This window comes from Oncorhynchus clarkii, chromosome 18 (genome assembly GCF_045791955.1).
Source record: "Oncorhynchus clarkii lewisi isolate Uvic-CL-2024 chromosome 18, UVic_Ocla_1.0, whole genome shotgun sequence".
NCBI classification, from domain to species: domain Eukaryota; kingdom Metazoa; phylum Chordata; class Actinopteri; order Salmoniformes; family Salmonidae; genus Oncorhynchus; species Oncorhynchus clarkii.
In genome coordinates, this window is record NC_092164.1 from 25971053 (window position 1) to 25990812 (window position 19760).

At 43.3% G+C, this 19760-nt stretch overlaps 1 protein-coding gene across 2 annotated transcripts; it reads left to right on the forward strand.

Moving 5' to 3' along the window:
• Positions 1-8653: 8653 nt before the first annotated feature.
• On the forward strand, positions 8654-18135 carry LOC139373268 (gap junction alpha-5 protein-like). 2 transcript variants are annotated; one of them, XM_071113583.1, is made up of 3 exons: positions 8654-9070; positions 9462-9498; positions 14366-18135. In XM_071113583.1, the coding sequence occupies exon 3, from the start codon at positions 14397-14399 to the stop codon at positions 15606-15608; it is 1212 nt and encodes a 403-aa protein (XP_070969684.1). In that variant the 5' UTR covers positions 8654-9070; positions 9462-9498; positions 14366-14396; the 3' UTR covers positions 15609-18135. The 2 variants fall into 2 exon arrangements, with proteins under 2 accessions (XP_070969684.1, XP_070969682.1); XM_071113581.1 differs by having other exon boundaries at positions 8692-9498.
• Positions 18136-19760: the final 1625 nt, after the last annotated feature.

A 19760-nucleotide genomic window follows, 5' to 3' on the forward strand; every position in this document is an offset into this window, starting at 1 on the left:
TGGGTGACTTTCACTTTTACTTGAGTCATTTTCTGTTAAGGTATCTTTACTTTTACTCAAGTATGAAATTGGGTACTTCTTCCACCACTGGGTATTTGACTAGCTAATTTTTTTCGCATTTCATGTCCAAGTCATAAACTTAGGGCTAGATTCAACCGTATCGCAGAAGTATAGCAGGAGACCTATTTTTGTAGGTGAAATAGCTCCGTTTGTTCTTCACGTTTGGCTGAGAAATCGCCCGGAAATTGCAGTCACAAAAACTGCTAAAAATATTCAAAATTAGCTCCATAATATCGACAGAAACATGGCAAACGTTGTTTAGAATCCATCCTCAAGGTGTTTTTCAAATATCTATTCGATAATATATCCGTGGGGACAATTCGTTTTTCAGTAGGACCGATTGGAGTAATGGCTACCTCTGTATTTTACCCGAGAGTCACCCTGGGAGCCATCAGGTGACCACTTACGCAATGTAGCCGCCTACGGCTATTCTTCAACATAAATGCGTAAAACTACATCACAATGCTGTAGACACCTTGGGGAATACGTAGAAAGCGTAAGCTGGTTGATAACACATTCACAGCTCAATAGGGACTCATTGGAACGCAGCGCTTTCAAAACCTGGGGCACTTCCGGATTGGATTTTTCTCAGGCTTTTGCCTGCAACATCAGTTCTGTTATACTCACAGACAATATCTTTACAGTTTTGGAAACGTTAGAGTGTTTTCTATCCGAAGCAATTATATGCATATTCTAGCATCTTGTCCTGACAAAATATCCCGTTTAAAACGGGAAAGTTTATTTTCCAAAAATGAAAATACTGCCCCTAGAGTCGCAACAGGATAACTTATTAATAGAGGTCTTCCCCGATACGGATAGAATCCAGCTCTTAATTGAGCTACACAATCAATTTTAGACACTTTGGTATGATTTGGACATGAAACATGAAACATGCTTATATCGGGGATAGAGACTTGCATTGGATTCGTGCCACAGTAAACAAATGTCATTTTGTAATTTGGTTGAACTATCCCTTTAAGAGACTGCCTGCACCCGCCCACCTGACTAGCATCACTACTCTGGACGGTTCTGACCTTGAATACGTGGACAACTACAAATACCTAGGTGTCTGGCTAGACTGTAAACTCTCCTTCCAGACACATATCAAACATCTCCAATCCAAAATCAAATCTAGAATCGGCTTTCTATTCCGCAACAAAGCCTCCTTCACTCACGCCGCCAAACTTACCCTAGTAAAACTGACTATCCTACCGATCCTCGACTTCGGCGATGTCATCTACAAAATAGCTTCCAATACTCTACTTAGCGAATTGGATGTAGTCTATCACAGTGCCATCCGTTTTGTTACCAAAGTGCCTTATACCACCCACCACTGCGACCTGTATGCTCCAATCGGCTGGCCCTCGCTACATATTCGTCGCCAGACCCACTGGCTCCAGGCCATCTATAAGTCTATGTTAGGTAAAGCTCCGCCTTATCTCAGCTCACTGGTCACGATAACAACACCCACCCGTAGCATGCGCTGCAGCAGGGATATCTCACTGGCCATCCCCAAAGCCAACACCTCTTTGGCCGCCTTTCCTTACAGTTCTCTGCTGCCAGTGACTGGAATGAATTGCAAAAATCGCTGAAGCTGGAGACTTACATTTCCCTCATTAACTTTAAACATCAGCTATCTAAGCAGCTAACCGATCGCTGCAGCTGTACATAGTCCATCTGTAAATAGCCCACCCAATCTACCTACCTCATCCCCATATTGTTTTTATTTACTTTGATGCTCTTTTGCACACCAGTATCACTACTTACACACCATCATCTGCTCATCATCATCTGCTCATCTATCACTCCAGTGTTAATCTGCTAAATTGTAATCACTTTGCTACTATGGCCTATGTATTGCCTTACCTCCTCATGCCATTTGCACACACTGTATATATACTTTCTTTTTTTCTATTGTGTTATTGACTGTACGCTTGTTTATTCCATGTGTAACGCTGTGTTGTTTCTGTCGCACTGCTTTGCTTTATCTTGGCCAGGTCGCAATTGTAAAGGAGAACTTGTTCTCAACTAGCCTACCTGGTTAAATAAAGGTGAAAATAAATAAATAATAATAATAATAATATTTTGGCTTCATCTATTGTGTATACCTGCATATTAACTCATTTTCATCATATAAATAATCCCATCCAGATCTGTCCCATTTCAGGTACTTTGATTGTTTGATTGAGCTTGGAGGTGCCAGGTGTGCGGGGTTTGCACTTTTGGCACACTTTATTGGTTCCATTGCACTAGGCAAGCTCAGTCAAGTGCAGCTAATGTACTGGGGTGGAAAACAAATACTATTTGAACCCAGGTCTGGACCCACCCCTAGATGAAATATGTACTTGAGTATTACATTAGGTTGCTGAATCTAGTCAGTGTACCCATCCTATTAGGGTGTCCTCTCTCTCCCCTTTCCCCTTTTATCAAGACATAAGCAAGGCTCTCCCTGACAGGCTCATTTAAGGCAGGCGGTTGCCCTGGCATTGCTCTCACCTATGCTGGGTGGAGTGAGAGAGGGCTAAATAAAGGGAAGGCATTTTATCTGTGTTCTCATGACCAGCAATATAGAGAGGCAATATGAGAGGTGTCAGGAGTCAGAGAGGTGCTGATGACAAGCGCTAGAGGCCTGGTCACACTTTCCGCTTAAAGTTACAAACCCCATCACCCTAGAGGGAGGGAGGGAGGGAGGGAGGGAGGGAGGGAGGGAGGGAGGGAGGGAGGGAGGGAGGGAGGGAGGGAGGGAGGGAGGGAGGGAAACAGTGGAAGAGAGAGAAACAGTGGAAGAGAGAGAGAGAGAGAGAGAGAGAGAGAGAGAGAGAGAGAGAGAGAGAGAGAGAGAGAGAGAAACAGTGGAAGAGAGAGAAACAGTGGGAGAGAGAGAGAGGGGGAAACAGTGGAAGAGAGAGAGAGAAATAGTGGAAGAGAAAGAGAAAGAGAGAGAGAGAGTGGAAGAGAGAGAAACAGTGGAAGAGAGAGAGAGACAGTGGAAGAGAGAGCGAGCAACAGTGGAAGAGAGAGCGAGCGACAGTGGAAGAGAGAGAAACAGTGGAAGAGAGACAGTGGAAGAGAGAGAGACAGTGGAAGAGAGAGAGACAGTGGAAGAGAGAGATAGTGGAAGAGGGAGAAACAGTGGAAGAGAGAGAAACAATGGAAGAGAGAGAGACAGTGGAAGAGAGAGAAACAATGGAAGAGAGAGAGACAGTGGAAGAGAGAGATAGTGGAAGAGGGAGAAACAGTGGAAGAGAGAGAAACAATGGAAGAGAGAGAGACAGTGGAAGAGAGAGAAACAATGGAAGAGAGAGAGACAGTGGAAGAGGGAGAAACAGTGGAAGAGACAGACAGTGGAAAAGAGAGAGACAGTGGAAGAGAGAGAGACAGTGGAAGAGAGAGATAGTGGAAGAGAGAGATAGTGGAAGAGAGAGATAGTGGAAGAGGGAGAAACAGTGGAAGAGAGAGAAACAATGGAAGAGAGAGAGACATTGGAAGAGAGAGAAACAATGGAAGAGAGAGAGACAGTGGAAGAGAGAGAGACAGTGGAAGAGAGAGAAACAGTAGAAGACAGCGAGAGAGAGAGTGGAAGAGGGAGAGACAATGGAAGAGAGAGAAACAATGGAAGAGGGAGAGACAATGGAAGAGAGAAACAGTGGAAGAGAGAGAAACAGTGGAAGAGAGAGAAACAGTGGAAGAGGGAGAAACTGTAGAAGAGGGAGAGAAACAGTGGAGGAGAGAGAGAGACAGTGGAAGAGGGAGAGAAACAGTGGAGGAGAGAGAGAGACAGTGGAAGAGAGCGAGAGAGAGAGACAGTGGAAGAGAGAGAGTGAGAAACTGTGAACAGCTTCCTGATACAGGCCTATTCATTCAGATTAAAGGGGCAGTTCCCTCCAAAAATCTAACTTAGATGTTTTCAGACTTTAAATGTGTTCTAATGTAGAGATGAATCCATGTCCTATGCCATCGAATGTGTAGATACAGCTACATGTATATCCCTCAAATTCCAAATAAATGGAAAATGATAAGCACATACTAAAATCTGGAAATTATATGGCGCTTATCTTTTCCATTCCACAGATGGCCTGGGACGTCTGCTTCCAACTCACACTCTCAAACACACAGATCCCCTGAACGCAGCTCACTCTCCAGATCCCAATCACCTGAATTCTGACCACCTGTTCACACACCTGTATGTCATTTAAACACACTATTTAGTTCAGTTCTTTGCAGCCCATTATTGTGAGGTATTGTTTGTTTTGTTATACGGTCTAGTCGGAGCTCTGTTTAGTTCTGTATTAGTCCTCCTATGTATCACAGTTTTTGGCCATCCTCACTAACGATGCCTTTTTGCCTATTACCTGCCTGTGCTTTTGCCTAACAGATTTCCTGTCGTCAACCTCTTGCCTGATCTCCTGGATTACGTCGTTAGCCTTTTCCCTGCCTGTACAGTTACCTTTTTGGAGTCCCTGTGTATGATCTTCTGCCTGTCCCTGGACCCAGCTACCTGCCTCCTCCTGTGGTCATTTTCGAATAAATACCTGCTGCGCCCTGCGCTTGAAACCAGCACTCTCCCATCGTATTCATTACAGACAGATACTTGTCTCAACATAAGACCACTTTTGAAATGTCTGAAAACATCTGACCAACTTTGATTTTAGAATGTACTTCCCCTTTAACATAATTGTCAACATTTAAGCACGAAAACAACCATTTTGTTATTGGAAGTCTAAAGTAACGTAACTTCTCCCAGATTTGTGTTGACACTGGTGCCAGGACCTAGCTCCTGTTGTGTCTTTGGCATCATTAAAACTGAAGATTTATCAAATAACTCTTGTAGTGGAAATTTCCTGTATTTACCAAATCATGAGAGCAAACCACACACAAGTCAGAGTTATCATAAAGTCCATCTTTAATTATATGAGCTCCATCACAACCCTGTGACTCTCAGATCAATTCAGTGTCTATAAATGAATTCTCTGAGAGTCCTTACAAAACAGTTCTTAGTATCATTTATAGCCAAGACACACCCATCTCAACTCACATGACGAATAACAGATCTTAGGAACATTACAAAGGAAGACTTTACTTGAGAGAGGAGTATTCCATAGCCAGACAGCATTAGCTATAAATTATCGTTCAGTTTGCTCTCCTAAAACGAGGTTCTACTTCTCGTTCTTGGTACAACATAGTACCAAGACATTAGGATATATATAAATTGTCATTTTAGACACTCCCATTCTGGACAAATTCACGGAGAAACAGTGACTGGCACACAGACATTGTGGAGCCAAGAGATAATTGGTTCCCCCTCAATCATCCTTTAACATGGTTTAAAAGATATGTTTACATATGAAGCTCTCCCCTCTCTGCAGCCCAAGTAACTGAACCCTGACAGAGAACAGATAACTGGAACCGGCCAACAGTATTATCCAAAAATAGACATTCTAATGACATATCTCACATAAGCATGAAATAAAATAAATAAAACATTTTATTTATAAATGTTACCTAAATAATTCTGATTCTGCCACGACATTCTCTGTAATTATTATTGCGTGATTAAACTGCCTTAATCATGTAAATGTAATTAACTAGGAAGTCGAGGCACCACGGAAAATATTCAGATTACAAAGTTATAATTTTCCTAATATACCTTCAGATATTTTAATATCTGATCACTTAGTCTTCTGATTAATGAATTATTCTTTACCTCACAATAGTCTCTTTCCAAAAGTCGTAAATTGTTGGTAATCTGCACGAACCCAGTCTTCACTTTAAAATCATTTATTTACTAACTAAGTACTCACAGACATGCATAACACAAAAATAATCAAAGTAGATATGGTTACAAAGAAATGATAGGTGGAATGTGCTAGTGGGCTAAACCGGCATGGCGGCTTGTTAGACAGAGGGACTGATAAGGGCGCGAAAGGTAAGAGACACTACAAAGTTGATAATTATAACAATTGAAATGCTAATCCTTTGCACGTGAACGCTCACTCATTTGGGAATAACTGCAATCAATATATATATTTACGCTCAGTGTTTCGTTGCGATCTCTGTTGAAAAGTTTGTTTCTGTTGGAGAGTTTGTCTGCCCTATCTCTCTCTTTGTCGTGGTTAGAATGGATATTTCAGAGTGACATTCATTTATGTCATTATAGAATAAATGTTTCGGAGGTTGTCGGTCTTCGCGTTCAATGATACCGAATTCCTAGCTGCAGACTAGTAAATAATATCAAAGACTTGTTCTTATTCTGTCGGTATCAATAGTCTGAGTTGAACCATGGTTAAAAGATTCATGGTTAATGGATGGTTAAAAGATTCAACAATCTACTCAAGCCTTATTTCCCTCTGTGATAGAGGTACTGGTACTCGTCTCAACCCTTAGCACCCCTCGTAATTGAGGTAAGCTCGGTCTGGTGATAGAAAACCCAGGTGCGGGTTTTATTCGGAACATAGAAAAGAGCTGTCTCATGACGCCGGGTCCTGTCTGTGCCCCTGGGGCACATGCCAATGAATAATTGAAACTTTAAAGAGAAATACAATTCTCTCACATTAACATCATTACATAGCATCACATCATTTCACAAATAGTTTCATCTTTACTCATTCATTTTGTACAACAATTAGATGTAAGCCTCATAACTGAGACTGTTGTATAAACAGGATTTTGTTAATGTGGCGGTATTGTCTCTCATGAGTTTCACAAAATTGTACCAAACAGACCAGTTCGTAGCTCGTTACTTCACCAATCTTTTACACATTCTTCAGAACATGAATATTGTTCGGACCTCAAGTTCTGTGAGGTGGAAGACATTCCTTTGTTCTCTCTATGAAAACTCACTCTCTCTATACTGTCTGGCTATGAGGCAGGATTCTCCTCCAGGAATTTACGACCTGAGGTCGCACCAGCCTGGGCGTAGGAGAGACAGAGAGAAGGGGATGGTGCAGAGGGAGAGGGAATAGTGTAGGGCAACGTCATGACACTCCAGACTAGACAATCACCGAACAGGAATACTCATGATACCAAGAAAACTGGCTAAATGTGTGCCCTCTCGGACAGATGTTTTGTCACAAGTCTGAACATTACAAAGCTGTTCTTTCTGATTTGTGGTTGGAGAAGAAGGGGTAAATAAAAGACCTAGCAACAACAGGAGACAAACACTCTCTGTGTTGGTTACGATTGAGCTCCTCTGGCCATGCTGTTTGGTCTACAATGACTGACATGACAATTTTGAGTCCAACCATGTGCTTGCCTGAAAATTCTCTGTGGTCCTTTGTGAAAGGCACATTTGTTTTTGTAGAAGGAATAATTGTTGTCGAATCATGCCAGAGCTGTAGGCGATCAGTTGAATTTGAACCGTTGGAATACTGCAGCTGTCCATGTCAACGCCCGAATGCAGCCTACAGTCTGATTATTTAAAAATGTGTTCCAAAAGGGTTCTTCGGCTGTCCCTATAGGAGAACCCTTTTTGGTTCCAGGTAGAACCCTTTCGGGTTCCAAGTAAAACCCTCTGTGAACAGGGTTCACCCTGGAACCCAAAAGGGATCTCCAAAGGATTCTCCCTTTTAGGGAAGGGGAGACCACGGACGTCAATGGTTTAACTGGTGTAAGTACAGTATTACAAGGCTTATATGATAATGTGTTTTTAATGTTGTCTTGATGTTAACATTCAACAGCTTACGGGCCATTTCTAAAGTTACCACTGTACACTCTTAGAAAAAAAGGTGCTATCTAGAACCTAAAAGGGTTCTTCGGCTGTGCCCATAGGAGAACCCTTTGAAGAACCCTTTTAGGGTAGAGGGGGGGGGGGGGGGGGGGGGGGTTCCAAAGGGTTATTCCATGTAGAACCCTCTGTGGAAAGGGTTTTTACATGGAACCCAAAAGGGTTGTACCTGGAACCAAAGGGTTATCTTATGGGGACCACCGAATAACCCTTTGGAAACCTTTTTTCTAATAGTGTACTTGCTTATAGACATACAGCTGTAATGGTTTTGCAAACATGCCTTTAAAAGCAATCTGTAAAATCAGGAAGTCATGGAAAATCAAGTTGTAATTTGGTTACTTGAAAATAGATTGCATGTGCCCCTCTCTTTCTCCCAGTCTGTGCTTATGTGTGTGTGTGTGTGTGTGTGTGTGTGTGTGTGTGTGTGTGTGTGTGTGTGTGTGTGTGTGTGTGTCCGTGTGTGTGTGTGTGCGTGTGTGCGTGTGTGCGTGTGTGTGTGTGTGCGTGTGTGCATGTGTGTGCATGTGTGTGTGTGCGTGTGTGCGTGTGTGTCCGTGTGTGCGTGTGTGCGTGTGTGCGTGTGTGCGTGTGTGTGTGCGTGCGTGTGTGCATGTGTGTGCATGCGTGTGTGTGCGTGTGTGCGTGTGTTCTTGAGTGCGTGCGTGTGTGTGAGTCGTGCACTCCTGTATGCGTGTGTGTGGGTCTACATGTATGGTTTAGAGGGAGCATAGACAAAATGGGAGTTAGTGGCCAATGTAGAATTGCCATTGTGCTCTAATACAATCTGACTTCCCCTCCTGACCTGAGATATTCCTCTCTCTAGAAATGAGAACCAGGCAGGCAAAACGAGGGCATTGTGGGCTGAGAGGAAGGCAGAGGAGGAGGAGGAGGAGGAGGAGGAAGGGAGGAGGCTGTGGGAGGGCTGCAGGGTACTGGGTAGGGTAGGAGGACAGGCCACAAGTGATGCCTGGTATTTCTTCCACTGCCCCCATGCTTAAGGCTGCATTTCTGTCCGTGGTCCATCTGGTAGTCTCCAACATTACAAACAGCTGCTCCTGCTCATCAGCCTGAGGTCTGTGCCCTCATCTACTCCGTCCGTCCTCAAAGTCTGCATCACCAGTCCCTCTACCCTGATCTCTGCCAAGGAATGAAAAAAGGGGAAAGATAGGGAAATAGTCATTATAGTTGACGAAAACGTTTAAGTTTTCTTTCAAGTTGAAAGAGTTCGTTTTATTCTGATCAATTGACAGATAGTGGATTTGATCCCTCAACACATCAAGCCAACTGGTGAGAGACGCAATTTTCTGCCCCAGTGGAGAGAGATAAACAGCTTTCTGTCTGGACTCTAGACGAGAGACTCGACATTGGGGGACAAACCCAGTCATCTTTAGCCAGGACACTGAAAGAGACTAAGTTTGCTGCTTTACCTTGAGAGACACAACCTTCTGTGTCAAGACAAGACAAGACGAGCAGTCTAAACAGAGACACACAGCCTAGAAAGAGAGACCAAGACCTCTGGATTTCACCCTCTCAGGGACAGTTTTTTGCCTTAATACAGAAACGGAGATTGCGACTGTTCTACTACAATATTCCTTAGCCCTAATATTGAGAGTCCTTCACTTTTCTTCCCTGTCACCTGAACACTGAGAAAACCTTTCTGCATTCTCTTTTTTAACAGAAAAGGCACCAGCCGGGTCTAAGCAGCTGCATCTCAGGTAGAGTAACTCTGTCTGTCTGTCTGTCTGTCTGTCTGTCTGTCTGTCTGTCTGTCTGTCTGTCTGTCTGTCTCTGTGTGTGTCCCAGTGGTGGTAAAAGTATCCAATTTTCATTCTTGAGTAAAAGTAAAGATACCTTTTAATAGAAAATTACTCAAGTAAAAGTGAAAGTCACCCAGTAAAATACTACTTGAGTAAAAGTATTCGGGTTTTAAATATACTTAAGTATCAAAAGTAAATGTACTTGCTAAAATATACTTAAGTATCAAAAGTAAAAGTACAAAATATTTGTAATTCCTTATATTAAGCAAACCAGACACATTTACAATTGAGGCATTTGTGTTTAGTGAGTTCACTAGATCAGAGGAAGAAGGGATGACCAGGGATGTTAAGCATTCAAAATAATGAGGGCTTTTGAGTGTCACAGAAAAAAATACATATTTGTTTTAGGAATGTAGTGAAGTAAAAGTAAAAGTTGTCAAAAATATAAGTAGTAAAGTACAGATACCAAAAAAAACTACTTAAGCAGTACTTTCAAGTATTTTTTACTTAAGTAATTTACACCACTGGTGTGTGCGTGCATGGATGTAGATCTGTAGCATCTGCTGTGATATTGAAGGAGTAAGCATTGTTATGTTAGTACTGAAATATTGTCCGACCTGTCAGATGAATTTAAGATCTAAAGTTGACTCTTTTAGACCAAGGGATTGCAGCCAACACATATAAAAGCAGTTTTTCGTCAACTACTCTGGCATTGTCCCCAAAGACAAAACCCTCCTTGTCTTTCAGACTTTTTTGTTTGTGCTGCTGGTGATCATGTCGAAAATAAAACAAACATGACATAGGAAGGAAAAGAGCAGCAAGCCAAACAATATAGAGAGCAGGAGAAAGTCAAAATAAGGAAGTCATACTTTCTCAGAGCTTGGACTATTGCTATTAGTAATGGGTGGACCCTTATCCTGATGTAATCTCTTAATATTACATTGTCCTGTGACCTTGGGGCAAAATGTGGCCAAAAGTATTCAATGGGCTTTGAGTGACATGAAAGGATGGTGTTGGAGCTGAAAGGAAATTACATGATGTCAGACAAACTCTGAGACATCCACAGTTAGATGGTGCTGACACCTTTACACACACTATATATACCTTTCTCGTTAACCTTTTGTAGAAGCAGTTGACCTTAGACACTTAAACAAGTCGCTGGATAATAACGAAGCTTTGAATGATGAATTGTAATTATTCAGTCAAAGCTAATTCTACAAATTGTTTAAAGATATAGGACTATGCTCTTTGAAATTGGAAAAGAAATGGTCTTAAATAGTCTCTTAAAAGTAAGTAAGTAAAAGGGACTGAGCGATTCGGGAGGAGTCCAATACCCTCATTGGTCAGACTTCTAAAAGTAAAGTGTGGAATTGCTGATAGACTATAAGGATAGGCTAAAGATGATCCAAATGTCCAAACCCTTTAGTCTGTAGCTCCCAGGTCTCAATAACTGTGAGTAAATGGTGTGTGTGTGTCTACCAAGACATAACATAATGAAGTCATGGCTGGTTTACTCTACCACTACAGTGCCTCTACAGAAAGCTATCGTTCAGGTACCAGACTTGAGTAAACCCTGATGGAGAGATGGTTCACCTTTTTTTGAAGCTTTATCTTATTTTCTACTTTCAAATGTGAACTATCCCTGATGGGAAAATTGTTCATTTGTGACTATCTGGTCTGTATGATGATTGATTATGTTAATAATAACTTATTTATGAGCAGGGTGGAAAGGCGAAGGCCCCAGTGGACTGTCTCCCCTATTTCAAATTAGTCAAGGGGCTAAGAGTCAAGTCTGCTAGGAAAGCGTGAGTCAAAATCATCATGTTGTTGTGACTGACCTAGAGGGACCCTACTGTATGTATGCCATGACACCATTACTTGGTTAACACAGACATAAGACAAAAAGCAGAATAAAGGATTGTGTGCTGTGCTTTCCTTATATCACAGAACAGAAAGAACCACCCTGTCCTCTCCTATCAGGTGTCCCAGGGTGTTTTCAGGGTATTTCCCCCTTCCCTCTCCATTCAACAGCTGCCCTCAGTGTCACCAGCACAGAAATACAATTACCATAAGGGACATTCCCAGCCATGAGCGTGAAATTGCCGTGGTCTGAGGGGCTTTGTCCATTCTAGTTTTCCTATTTCTATAGACTCCAGACAAGCACCAAGCACCGTAAAGTGAGCATCATTGTTCTCCTTTCCGAGGTAAATAACAGAAGGAGGAGGGCAGAAGGGCAGAGGGAGCACCTTCTTCCTCCCTAAAGTACCCCCAGCTGCCAAGACCCCAGTCAGGTACATTGTCCTGGTGCTGATCTAAGTAAGACGGAGCCTGCAAAGTGCCAACAAGCACGAAAAACCATAATAAGCTGGTCTTGGATAATTGTTTTTAAAAAAAAATGTAAACACACAGCCGGACTGCTTGGTGTGAGAAAAACGATTGAAGGGTTGGTGTTTTTTCTCATAGCGCAGAGATTAGCTTTTTTGAAACTTGTTTTCTTGAGTATGGGCGATTTCCTTTTAAGTGCCTTGGCAGTAGGAAATCATATTGTTTGACATTGCTTCCTCAACTGCCTACGGGGAGACAGGATGGCGACCAAGACCCCTCAGACAGAAATGTAAAGGGAGGTGACTTTCTATGGGAAGTGAGTCAGTCTCAATGACTGTTCTCCAACTGATTTACTGCATCAGCAGTAAAACCTATTCTTCCCCCTATAAATAAATTCCAGGTTATTTTGCCGTGTTTGAATAACTGTTTCTATACACCAATACGGGCCAGTATTATTTATATTATGTCTTAAATAAACTACTTTCCACTCAGCCATAGTTCCCATAACTTGCCTGAGGTCACTGTCATGTGGCCACTAGAACTGCCACACAAACTACTGGTCCACTTTACCTCAGGCACACACACACTTAATTTTTAAAACCTTTATTTAACTAGGCAAGTCATTTAACAACAAATTCTTACTTTCAATGACAGCCTAAGAACAGTGGGGTAACTGCCTTGTTCAGAGGCAGAACGACAGATTTTAACCTGTGTGAGCTCGGGGATTTGATCTACTGGCCCAATGCTCTAACCACTAGGCTACCTGCCCCCCATACACACACATGCGAACACGCACACAGTCTAATCAACACTCTCACTTGAGGGATCCTGCAGCTCCATACTTTCCATTGGTCATGCCCTTCAGGAAATGCTAGAAAGTTACAGTAATACACCGTCTCGTCTAGATAGAAAGACTGATAGTCTGAAAAATAATACAACCTTCAGTGCCAGATGGATTTAGTCCAAGGAGGGTTTATTGTCTCTGCTGGTAAGACTGAACACGACCTCTTAGCAGTGAACACGACCACTTAGCCTGTACAACGGTAATTATCGTACTGGATAGTTTGTCAAACATCAAGTTTGTATTGCTGTCTTTTTACATATGCTATTTAGTTTAATAAAGGTTTTCACTGTGTGCCTACTGTATGAACTGAAGTATTATGAAACGTTGTTCAATAGACACTAGTTAGTTTATCCTTTGTTTGCGTGTGAGTGGGGGGAGTCTGGAGTACACACTACAGTACAGCACTGTCTGTGCTCATGGAGCCGATGTGGAATCGCCAGCTAGTGAGCTGTGTGTGCTAGTAGTGTTCAACATAGAAGTAGCTGTTTCCTTTGCTCTGCAAGGGCCAAGGCTTTTGTATCGTGACAGGTAACGCTGCTAGTTCGAGTGCAGATATACAGTAAATGCACAGAGAGAAGAGCTGACAGTAGAGTTCATGGGGGTGATGAAATGGCAAAGCTCAGGTGTTCATAAATGATCTACCAAGACATCTATCAAGAAGAAGAAGAAGAATTTCCTATACTAGAAATAATATCGTTATTTACTGTATATTGTCATATGACCATATGACTGACGTCTGTTATTGGAAAATCCTTTTGAGGGATTGGGTCCTTTGGAAATTTCTTGACTCAGTTATCAAACGGATGAATTTCCATCAACAGAAACAAAGTGCATTGATTTATTAGTACTCAGCTCTTTATTCTTTTTTTTGTTTTTTTTACATCTTACCAGTCACCACTTCCTTATATGCACCACCTATCTCTGACCAAAGGAAATGTAAATCAGTATGTCTCACTTTCCCAGGCTAAGTAATGCAAAGAGAAGCCCTGTGACATGTTTATTTCTGTGTTTTTGTTGACTTTAGACTTCCTTAAAACTGACATCCGATTTCCCAGATTGCTGGGCCAGGCAGGCAGGGCTGTGGGAACATACTTGGCCCAAATCAGGCCAGTCTACTGAGCCCACTGTGGTCACACAGAGGGAAAAGTCTATTAATATACCCAAACCCCAAACACATCGCCTGGTACAAAACAGGATAGAATTGTAAAAGCACAGCATCACTCAATACTATTCAGCACAACATTGCTCAGTATAGTATTGCACAGCATTGCTCAGTACAGTACAGTAAGGTACTGAGCGGCACAGAGCAGTTCAGCATGACACAAGTGAATTAAGTCACAAAGTGTGACAAGCCATGAAACAGAATAATCAAAAGTCCTGAAAAAAGAAACACAAATCAAATATCCCACAGAAAAACAACAGCACCTTCATTCAATGCAGAAATGTCATTCATTGATCTGTGTGCAGTAGATCAGTGCAGTAGATCGTAGTTAGCGTGGTCCCAGATCTGTTTGTAATGTCTTTCCAACTCCTATCGTCAATGGCATACCAGTGACCATCGGAGTTGGAAAGACAACGCAAACAGATCTGGGACCAGGCTAGATGGTAGTTATAGATGATGACTGACTGTTCCCTGACTGCTCTACTCTCTCCCAGGCCGTTCCAGAGGTGTGGTGTGTGACGGGTGATGGCCGACTGGAGTCTACTGGGAAACTTCTTGGAAGAGGTGCAGGAACACTCTACGTCTGTGGGCAAGGTGTGGCTCACCATCCTCTTCATCTTCCGTATTCTGGTCTTGGGCACGGCCGCCGAGTCGTCGTGGGGCGACGAGCAGGAGGACTTCACCTGCGACACGGAGCAGCCCGGCTGCGAGAACGTTTGTTACGACACGGCCTTCCCCATCGCCCACATCCGCTACTGGGTGCTGCAGATTGTCTTCGTGTCCACGCCGTCGCTCATCTACATGGGCCACGCCATGCACACGGTGCGCATGGAGGAGAAACGCCGGCGCAAGGAGCAGGAGGACCAGGGGGGAGGTGACGGGGAGGAAGGAGGGGAAGGAGGAGAGGAGAAGCATTATCTGGAGCACGGGGAAGACAAGGGGGGAGAGTGCGGGAAGGAGGGTAGCGGCATAGGGAGGGTGCGTCTGCGCGGGGCGCTGCTGCAGACTTACGTGTTGAGCATCCTGATCCGGACGCTAATGGAGGTGGTCTTCATCGTGGTGCAGTACATCCTCTACGGGGTCTTCCTCAATGCCCTGTACGTGTGCCACAGTCGGCCCTGTCCCCACCCGGTTAACTGTTACGTCTCGCGGCCCACGGAGAAGAATGTGTTCATCGTGTTCATGCTGGCCGTGTCGGGCGTGTCGCTGTTTCTCAGCGCCGTGGAGCTCTACCACCTGGCCTTTAAGCAGTGTCAGAGGTTTCTGAGGAGTAAACGACAACAGCAACAACAACAGCAACATCAACTGCTACAAGGACGCACGCCCTCAAGTGCTACGGTCATAGCCGCTGAACCGGACAGCCCACCCCGTCCGTCCATGCCTTGCACCCCGCCCCCAGACTTCAGCCAGTGTGTGAGCTCTTCCCCTCACACACACCCCATGCACACCCAATCCCACCCCCATCCTAGCTGCCCTCCCTTCAACAACCGGCTGGCCCACCAGCAGAACTCAGCCAACATGGCCACTGAGCGCCACCGTGTTGTCCACGATGACCTGGGGAAGGAAGACTTCCTGCACATGACCTATGAGGGGCACGCCGACACGCCCAACGCCTGCACCCCGCCCCCTTCGCTGCTCCAAAACGGCTTCCAAAATGGCTACCTGAAAGACAAGAGGCGTCTGAGCAAGACCAGCGGCTCCAGTAGCCGTGTGCGACCCGATGACTTGGCTGTGTAGCCCCAATTCCCAACACACACACTGTTCCTGGAATGTTTCAAACACACACTCACACACACACACACACACACACACACACACACAGAAGACTGGGATGACTATGGCTCGTCTGTTGTCGGGGACTAATTTGAGCACTGCATGGCACAAGTCAACAAAGTTACAAAGTATCACAAGTCATGAAACAGAATTCTCGAGCTAATCAGAAGTTCTGAAATATGGATGCTTGAGGAACAATTGACATACACATTGGCACTTAGATATCATTAGTATGGGTCTCAGTCATGGTTTTGAGACATGGATCCACGGGCACAACACAGCTGTAGAGGGGTTAGTGCCTTCATATTTAGCCCTCAGGACTAATCCCCTAATGTGACTGTCTGAGACATCTGTCTGGATGCGTCCTAAATGGCACCCTATTGCCTATATAGCGGCAGGTAGCCTAGTGGTTAGAGTGTTGGGCCAGTAACCGAAAGATGGAATCCCCGAGTTGACAAGGTAAAAATCTGTCATTCTGCCCCTGAGCAAGGTACTGTTCCCTGAAGACGTGGATGTTGATTATGGCAGCCCCTCGCACCTCTCTGATTCAGAGGGGATGGGTTAAAGGTGGAAGACACATTTCAGTTGAATGCATTCAGCTGACTAGGTGTCCCCTTTACTTTTAACCAGGGCACATATAGCTTTGGTCAAAAGTAGTGCACTATATAGGAGAATAAGGTGCCATTTGTGACAGAGATATTGACTGCTGTCTCTGAGTCTCTCCCTGAGAGACAGGGGGGCCTTGTGCCAAACCTGAGAATGAGTGGGTCACTGCCACACTATTAGCTCTGTGACACTGACTGGCTGCTGGGGACAGCTAAGTGGGACAGATGACAGCCAGTCTGTCGCTCAGAGAGAGAGAGATATGTGAAGGACGGCTGCCTGTCAGTGACCCACAAACGCACGCTTAGACAAATGCTCTACACGTGTAGGCTTGCTCTCTCTCACGCACGCACACATACACATACAATACATTTACAGAGGCACGCAGACACTTTCATTGGCATACAATACAAACGTGCAGACACACCATGGGAATCCTGATGTTGTAATCACCTCCCAAAACCACTTCCCAAAACCATTGTTACTAACTTTGCAATTGAAAACGCTGGTAATCGTACAACTTCTAGAACAGCTAAGTGTGTCAGATGCTTTTTCGCCCTTATACACAGAGATATCTGCTAAACTTTGAATCACAGTGTGATAGTGTCTCTGTGACATCGATAACTTCAGAACAAAGTTGACTACAAATACAAAGATGCCAATGTGTTTGCAATTGATACAAACAAGGGACGTAGAAAAATATGCTTCAAATGAAAAATGCAGTCAAGATGACTGCATTAAAATATAAAGAGTAGGCCTATATCAATAATATGTTATAAAATGTTCAAATAATTGAGTTACATTTTGCTCCTGGGCGCAACTTTGGTTTTAGAAACGGGGGGGGGGGGGGGGGGGGGGGGGGGGAATAATAAAAATAAAAATAAAAATGATCCTGTCGGATAAACACTCCAAACAGCCTACCCAACCGCTCGGAGGTGTCCGCATGGTCCTAAAGCACACCCCTGCATCATTTTGAATCATATTCCAATGACATGGGGGGGGGGGGGGACAAAAAAAATGCAATTCCAGAATGTCCCCCCATCGCCAGTGAAAGTTGCACCCCTGATTTTGCTACATGTAGGCTACTGTCAGTATTTGTCTCAACATATTCACACATATGCAATGATGTGTCAAATCGGTGGTTTAGTGCATTTTCATTGGGTAAGCATTATTCATAATAAGCTGCCTCAATATTTGCAGCAGTAGGTGGGAATATCTCTCCAGGAGCTGATCCGTTTTCAGTATTGTGAAATAATTATAATGTTAAGGAAATATTTGAACGGAGAAAGCTGATCCGAGAGCAGCGCTCCCTTTCTTTCGAGCCTATCAGGATCTACACAATGCTCCAACGATGTACTTTGCGACCGTTCTCTCTGCGTGGTGTTTTGACAGAAGCATGATACATCGTTATCGGAAAACCGGGCGGAGATCTTGAACGTGATCTTGCCAAACAAGTGTATGTCTATTGTCAAGGAAAGACCGCTTTAATGTATAACTGTCAGCTCGTGAGTTAGGAGACTGTGAAAAGTAATAGGACCTATCTTTTTTACCTGGCAAAGTATGTGGTCGAAAACTGAAAACGTTTTGCACTGGTTTACCGAATCTGTGTGTGTAGTGTTTTACAACATCTCAGATTTATGTTTTGAAATGTTTAACTAAATCTAACAGCTAATTCACAAAAAAAACGTTGTCTAGCTCATTTTCAATGCATCTTTGTTTAACGTGAATGATTGTATTGGGGTGGTGTCATTGCAATCACATTTTTGTAAACTTCGCACTTTAGCAAAAAACAATGAAAATATGTATCGTTAGTGTTCCAAATGTTTTCATGTTTATTTTATATGTAAAAGTAGATATTGTCTGCCATTAAAAACACATTTACCCGTGACACATGATAGGAATTTGCAAGCTATGTCTTATCTACTAATATTTTAAGTAGAGCGATTCTATTTTACACACTGATGACAACGTTCACTGTTCTACCTGCACTATATTGTATATTGACTGTGTACGGTAAAGACCACTGATCCTCTTCGTACTAATTGTGACAAAATGTAAAACAAGCACAAACTCAATATATACACCCCATATGTATCATGCACTGTATTTGACTGATATCTTCTAACCTATGAACACACTTCAGAGGTATTTGGTTTGATTGGGATTTTATTTTACTGGCTTCTTATCGAGCAACAGGGTCAATAATTTGTTGAGTTTCAGTATCAGTTTCCATTTGTCCTTATCTTCTATAACCCCTCTTTATAGCCATTTTTAATCTGTGTGTATAAAACAAGAGGCATGAACGCCAGACTTTCACAGCTGCAGGACAAATTTACCATCGCTAAAATTAGCCGAGGACAAAGTCCTCTTGACCAGGCTGCTCTCTGGAATGCTGGGTAATTATAGTGTCTTGGTGGACATTCGGAGCCAGAGAACCTTGAGAAATGATTCCCAGCGTTAAAGTTTTGATAATAGGCTAGGGAATTATTCCCAACGTTTCCCAGGGCACGGCCTGGACGGGAGCCAATGAAAATTCCCTGGGGGGGATGGTTAGCCTAGTGGTTAGAGTGTTGGACTAGTAACCAAAAGGTTGCAAGTTCAAATCCCCGAGCTGACAAGGTACAAATCTGTCGTTCTGCCCCTGAACAGGCAGTTAACACACTGTTCCTAGGCCGTCATTGAAAATAAGAATGTGTTCTTAACTGACTTGCCTAGTTAAATAAGGGTAAAAAAATAAATAAAAAGCATACAATGAGTATGTATGGGCATTCATCGGAAATAGTCACTACCTTTGCTTGAATTCACATCGCATCTGAGTAGCAGAGCCGATCTAGGATCAGTTTAGCCTTTTATGTTATAATGAATAAGAGGGGGGGGACCTGATCCTAGCTTAGTACTCCTACTTTGAGATGCTAATACCAATTGTATGGTTATCATTTTGACCTGATACACTTCAAGAATTATTTCAACATTACACAGGAGTAAAACAATTTGCCAACACCAGTCTGTCGGATATTGCTGCCAGTTCCGAACTTCAATAAAAAAAGGTTTAATGCACTAGGCTCTGTTAAGTAGAGCGGTAGTTCAACCAGGTATCCCTGGGGGATACTTTACCTATCCACAGGGAATACTTGAAAGACCATAGGTTACTGGTGAAATGCAAATGAGGGGGTACTTCAGGGAACAAAATTAACTTGGTGGTACAGTAACCCAAAAAGTTAGAGAACCACTGGAGTAGAGTACCACAAAAGGATATTTCTTGGCATCGGGCCCTGGAAATCTAAGAATGGGATGTAAGCACCGCTGATCAGTGTTTCTCCACTAGGTGGCCACATTGCTCTACACAGTGTGTGAGATCCATTGCAACCGACAAAGGATTCTTCCATATTGTTTTGATGGAAAATAACAGTCATGGTACGTAGATTACTTCTCCAAAAGGTGCGATTGACTAGTGTCATGGGAATTCTGGTGCGCTAGGGGGGAAAAATAGTATACAACACAGCACAGGCCACC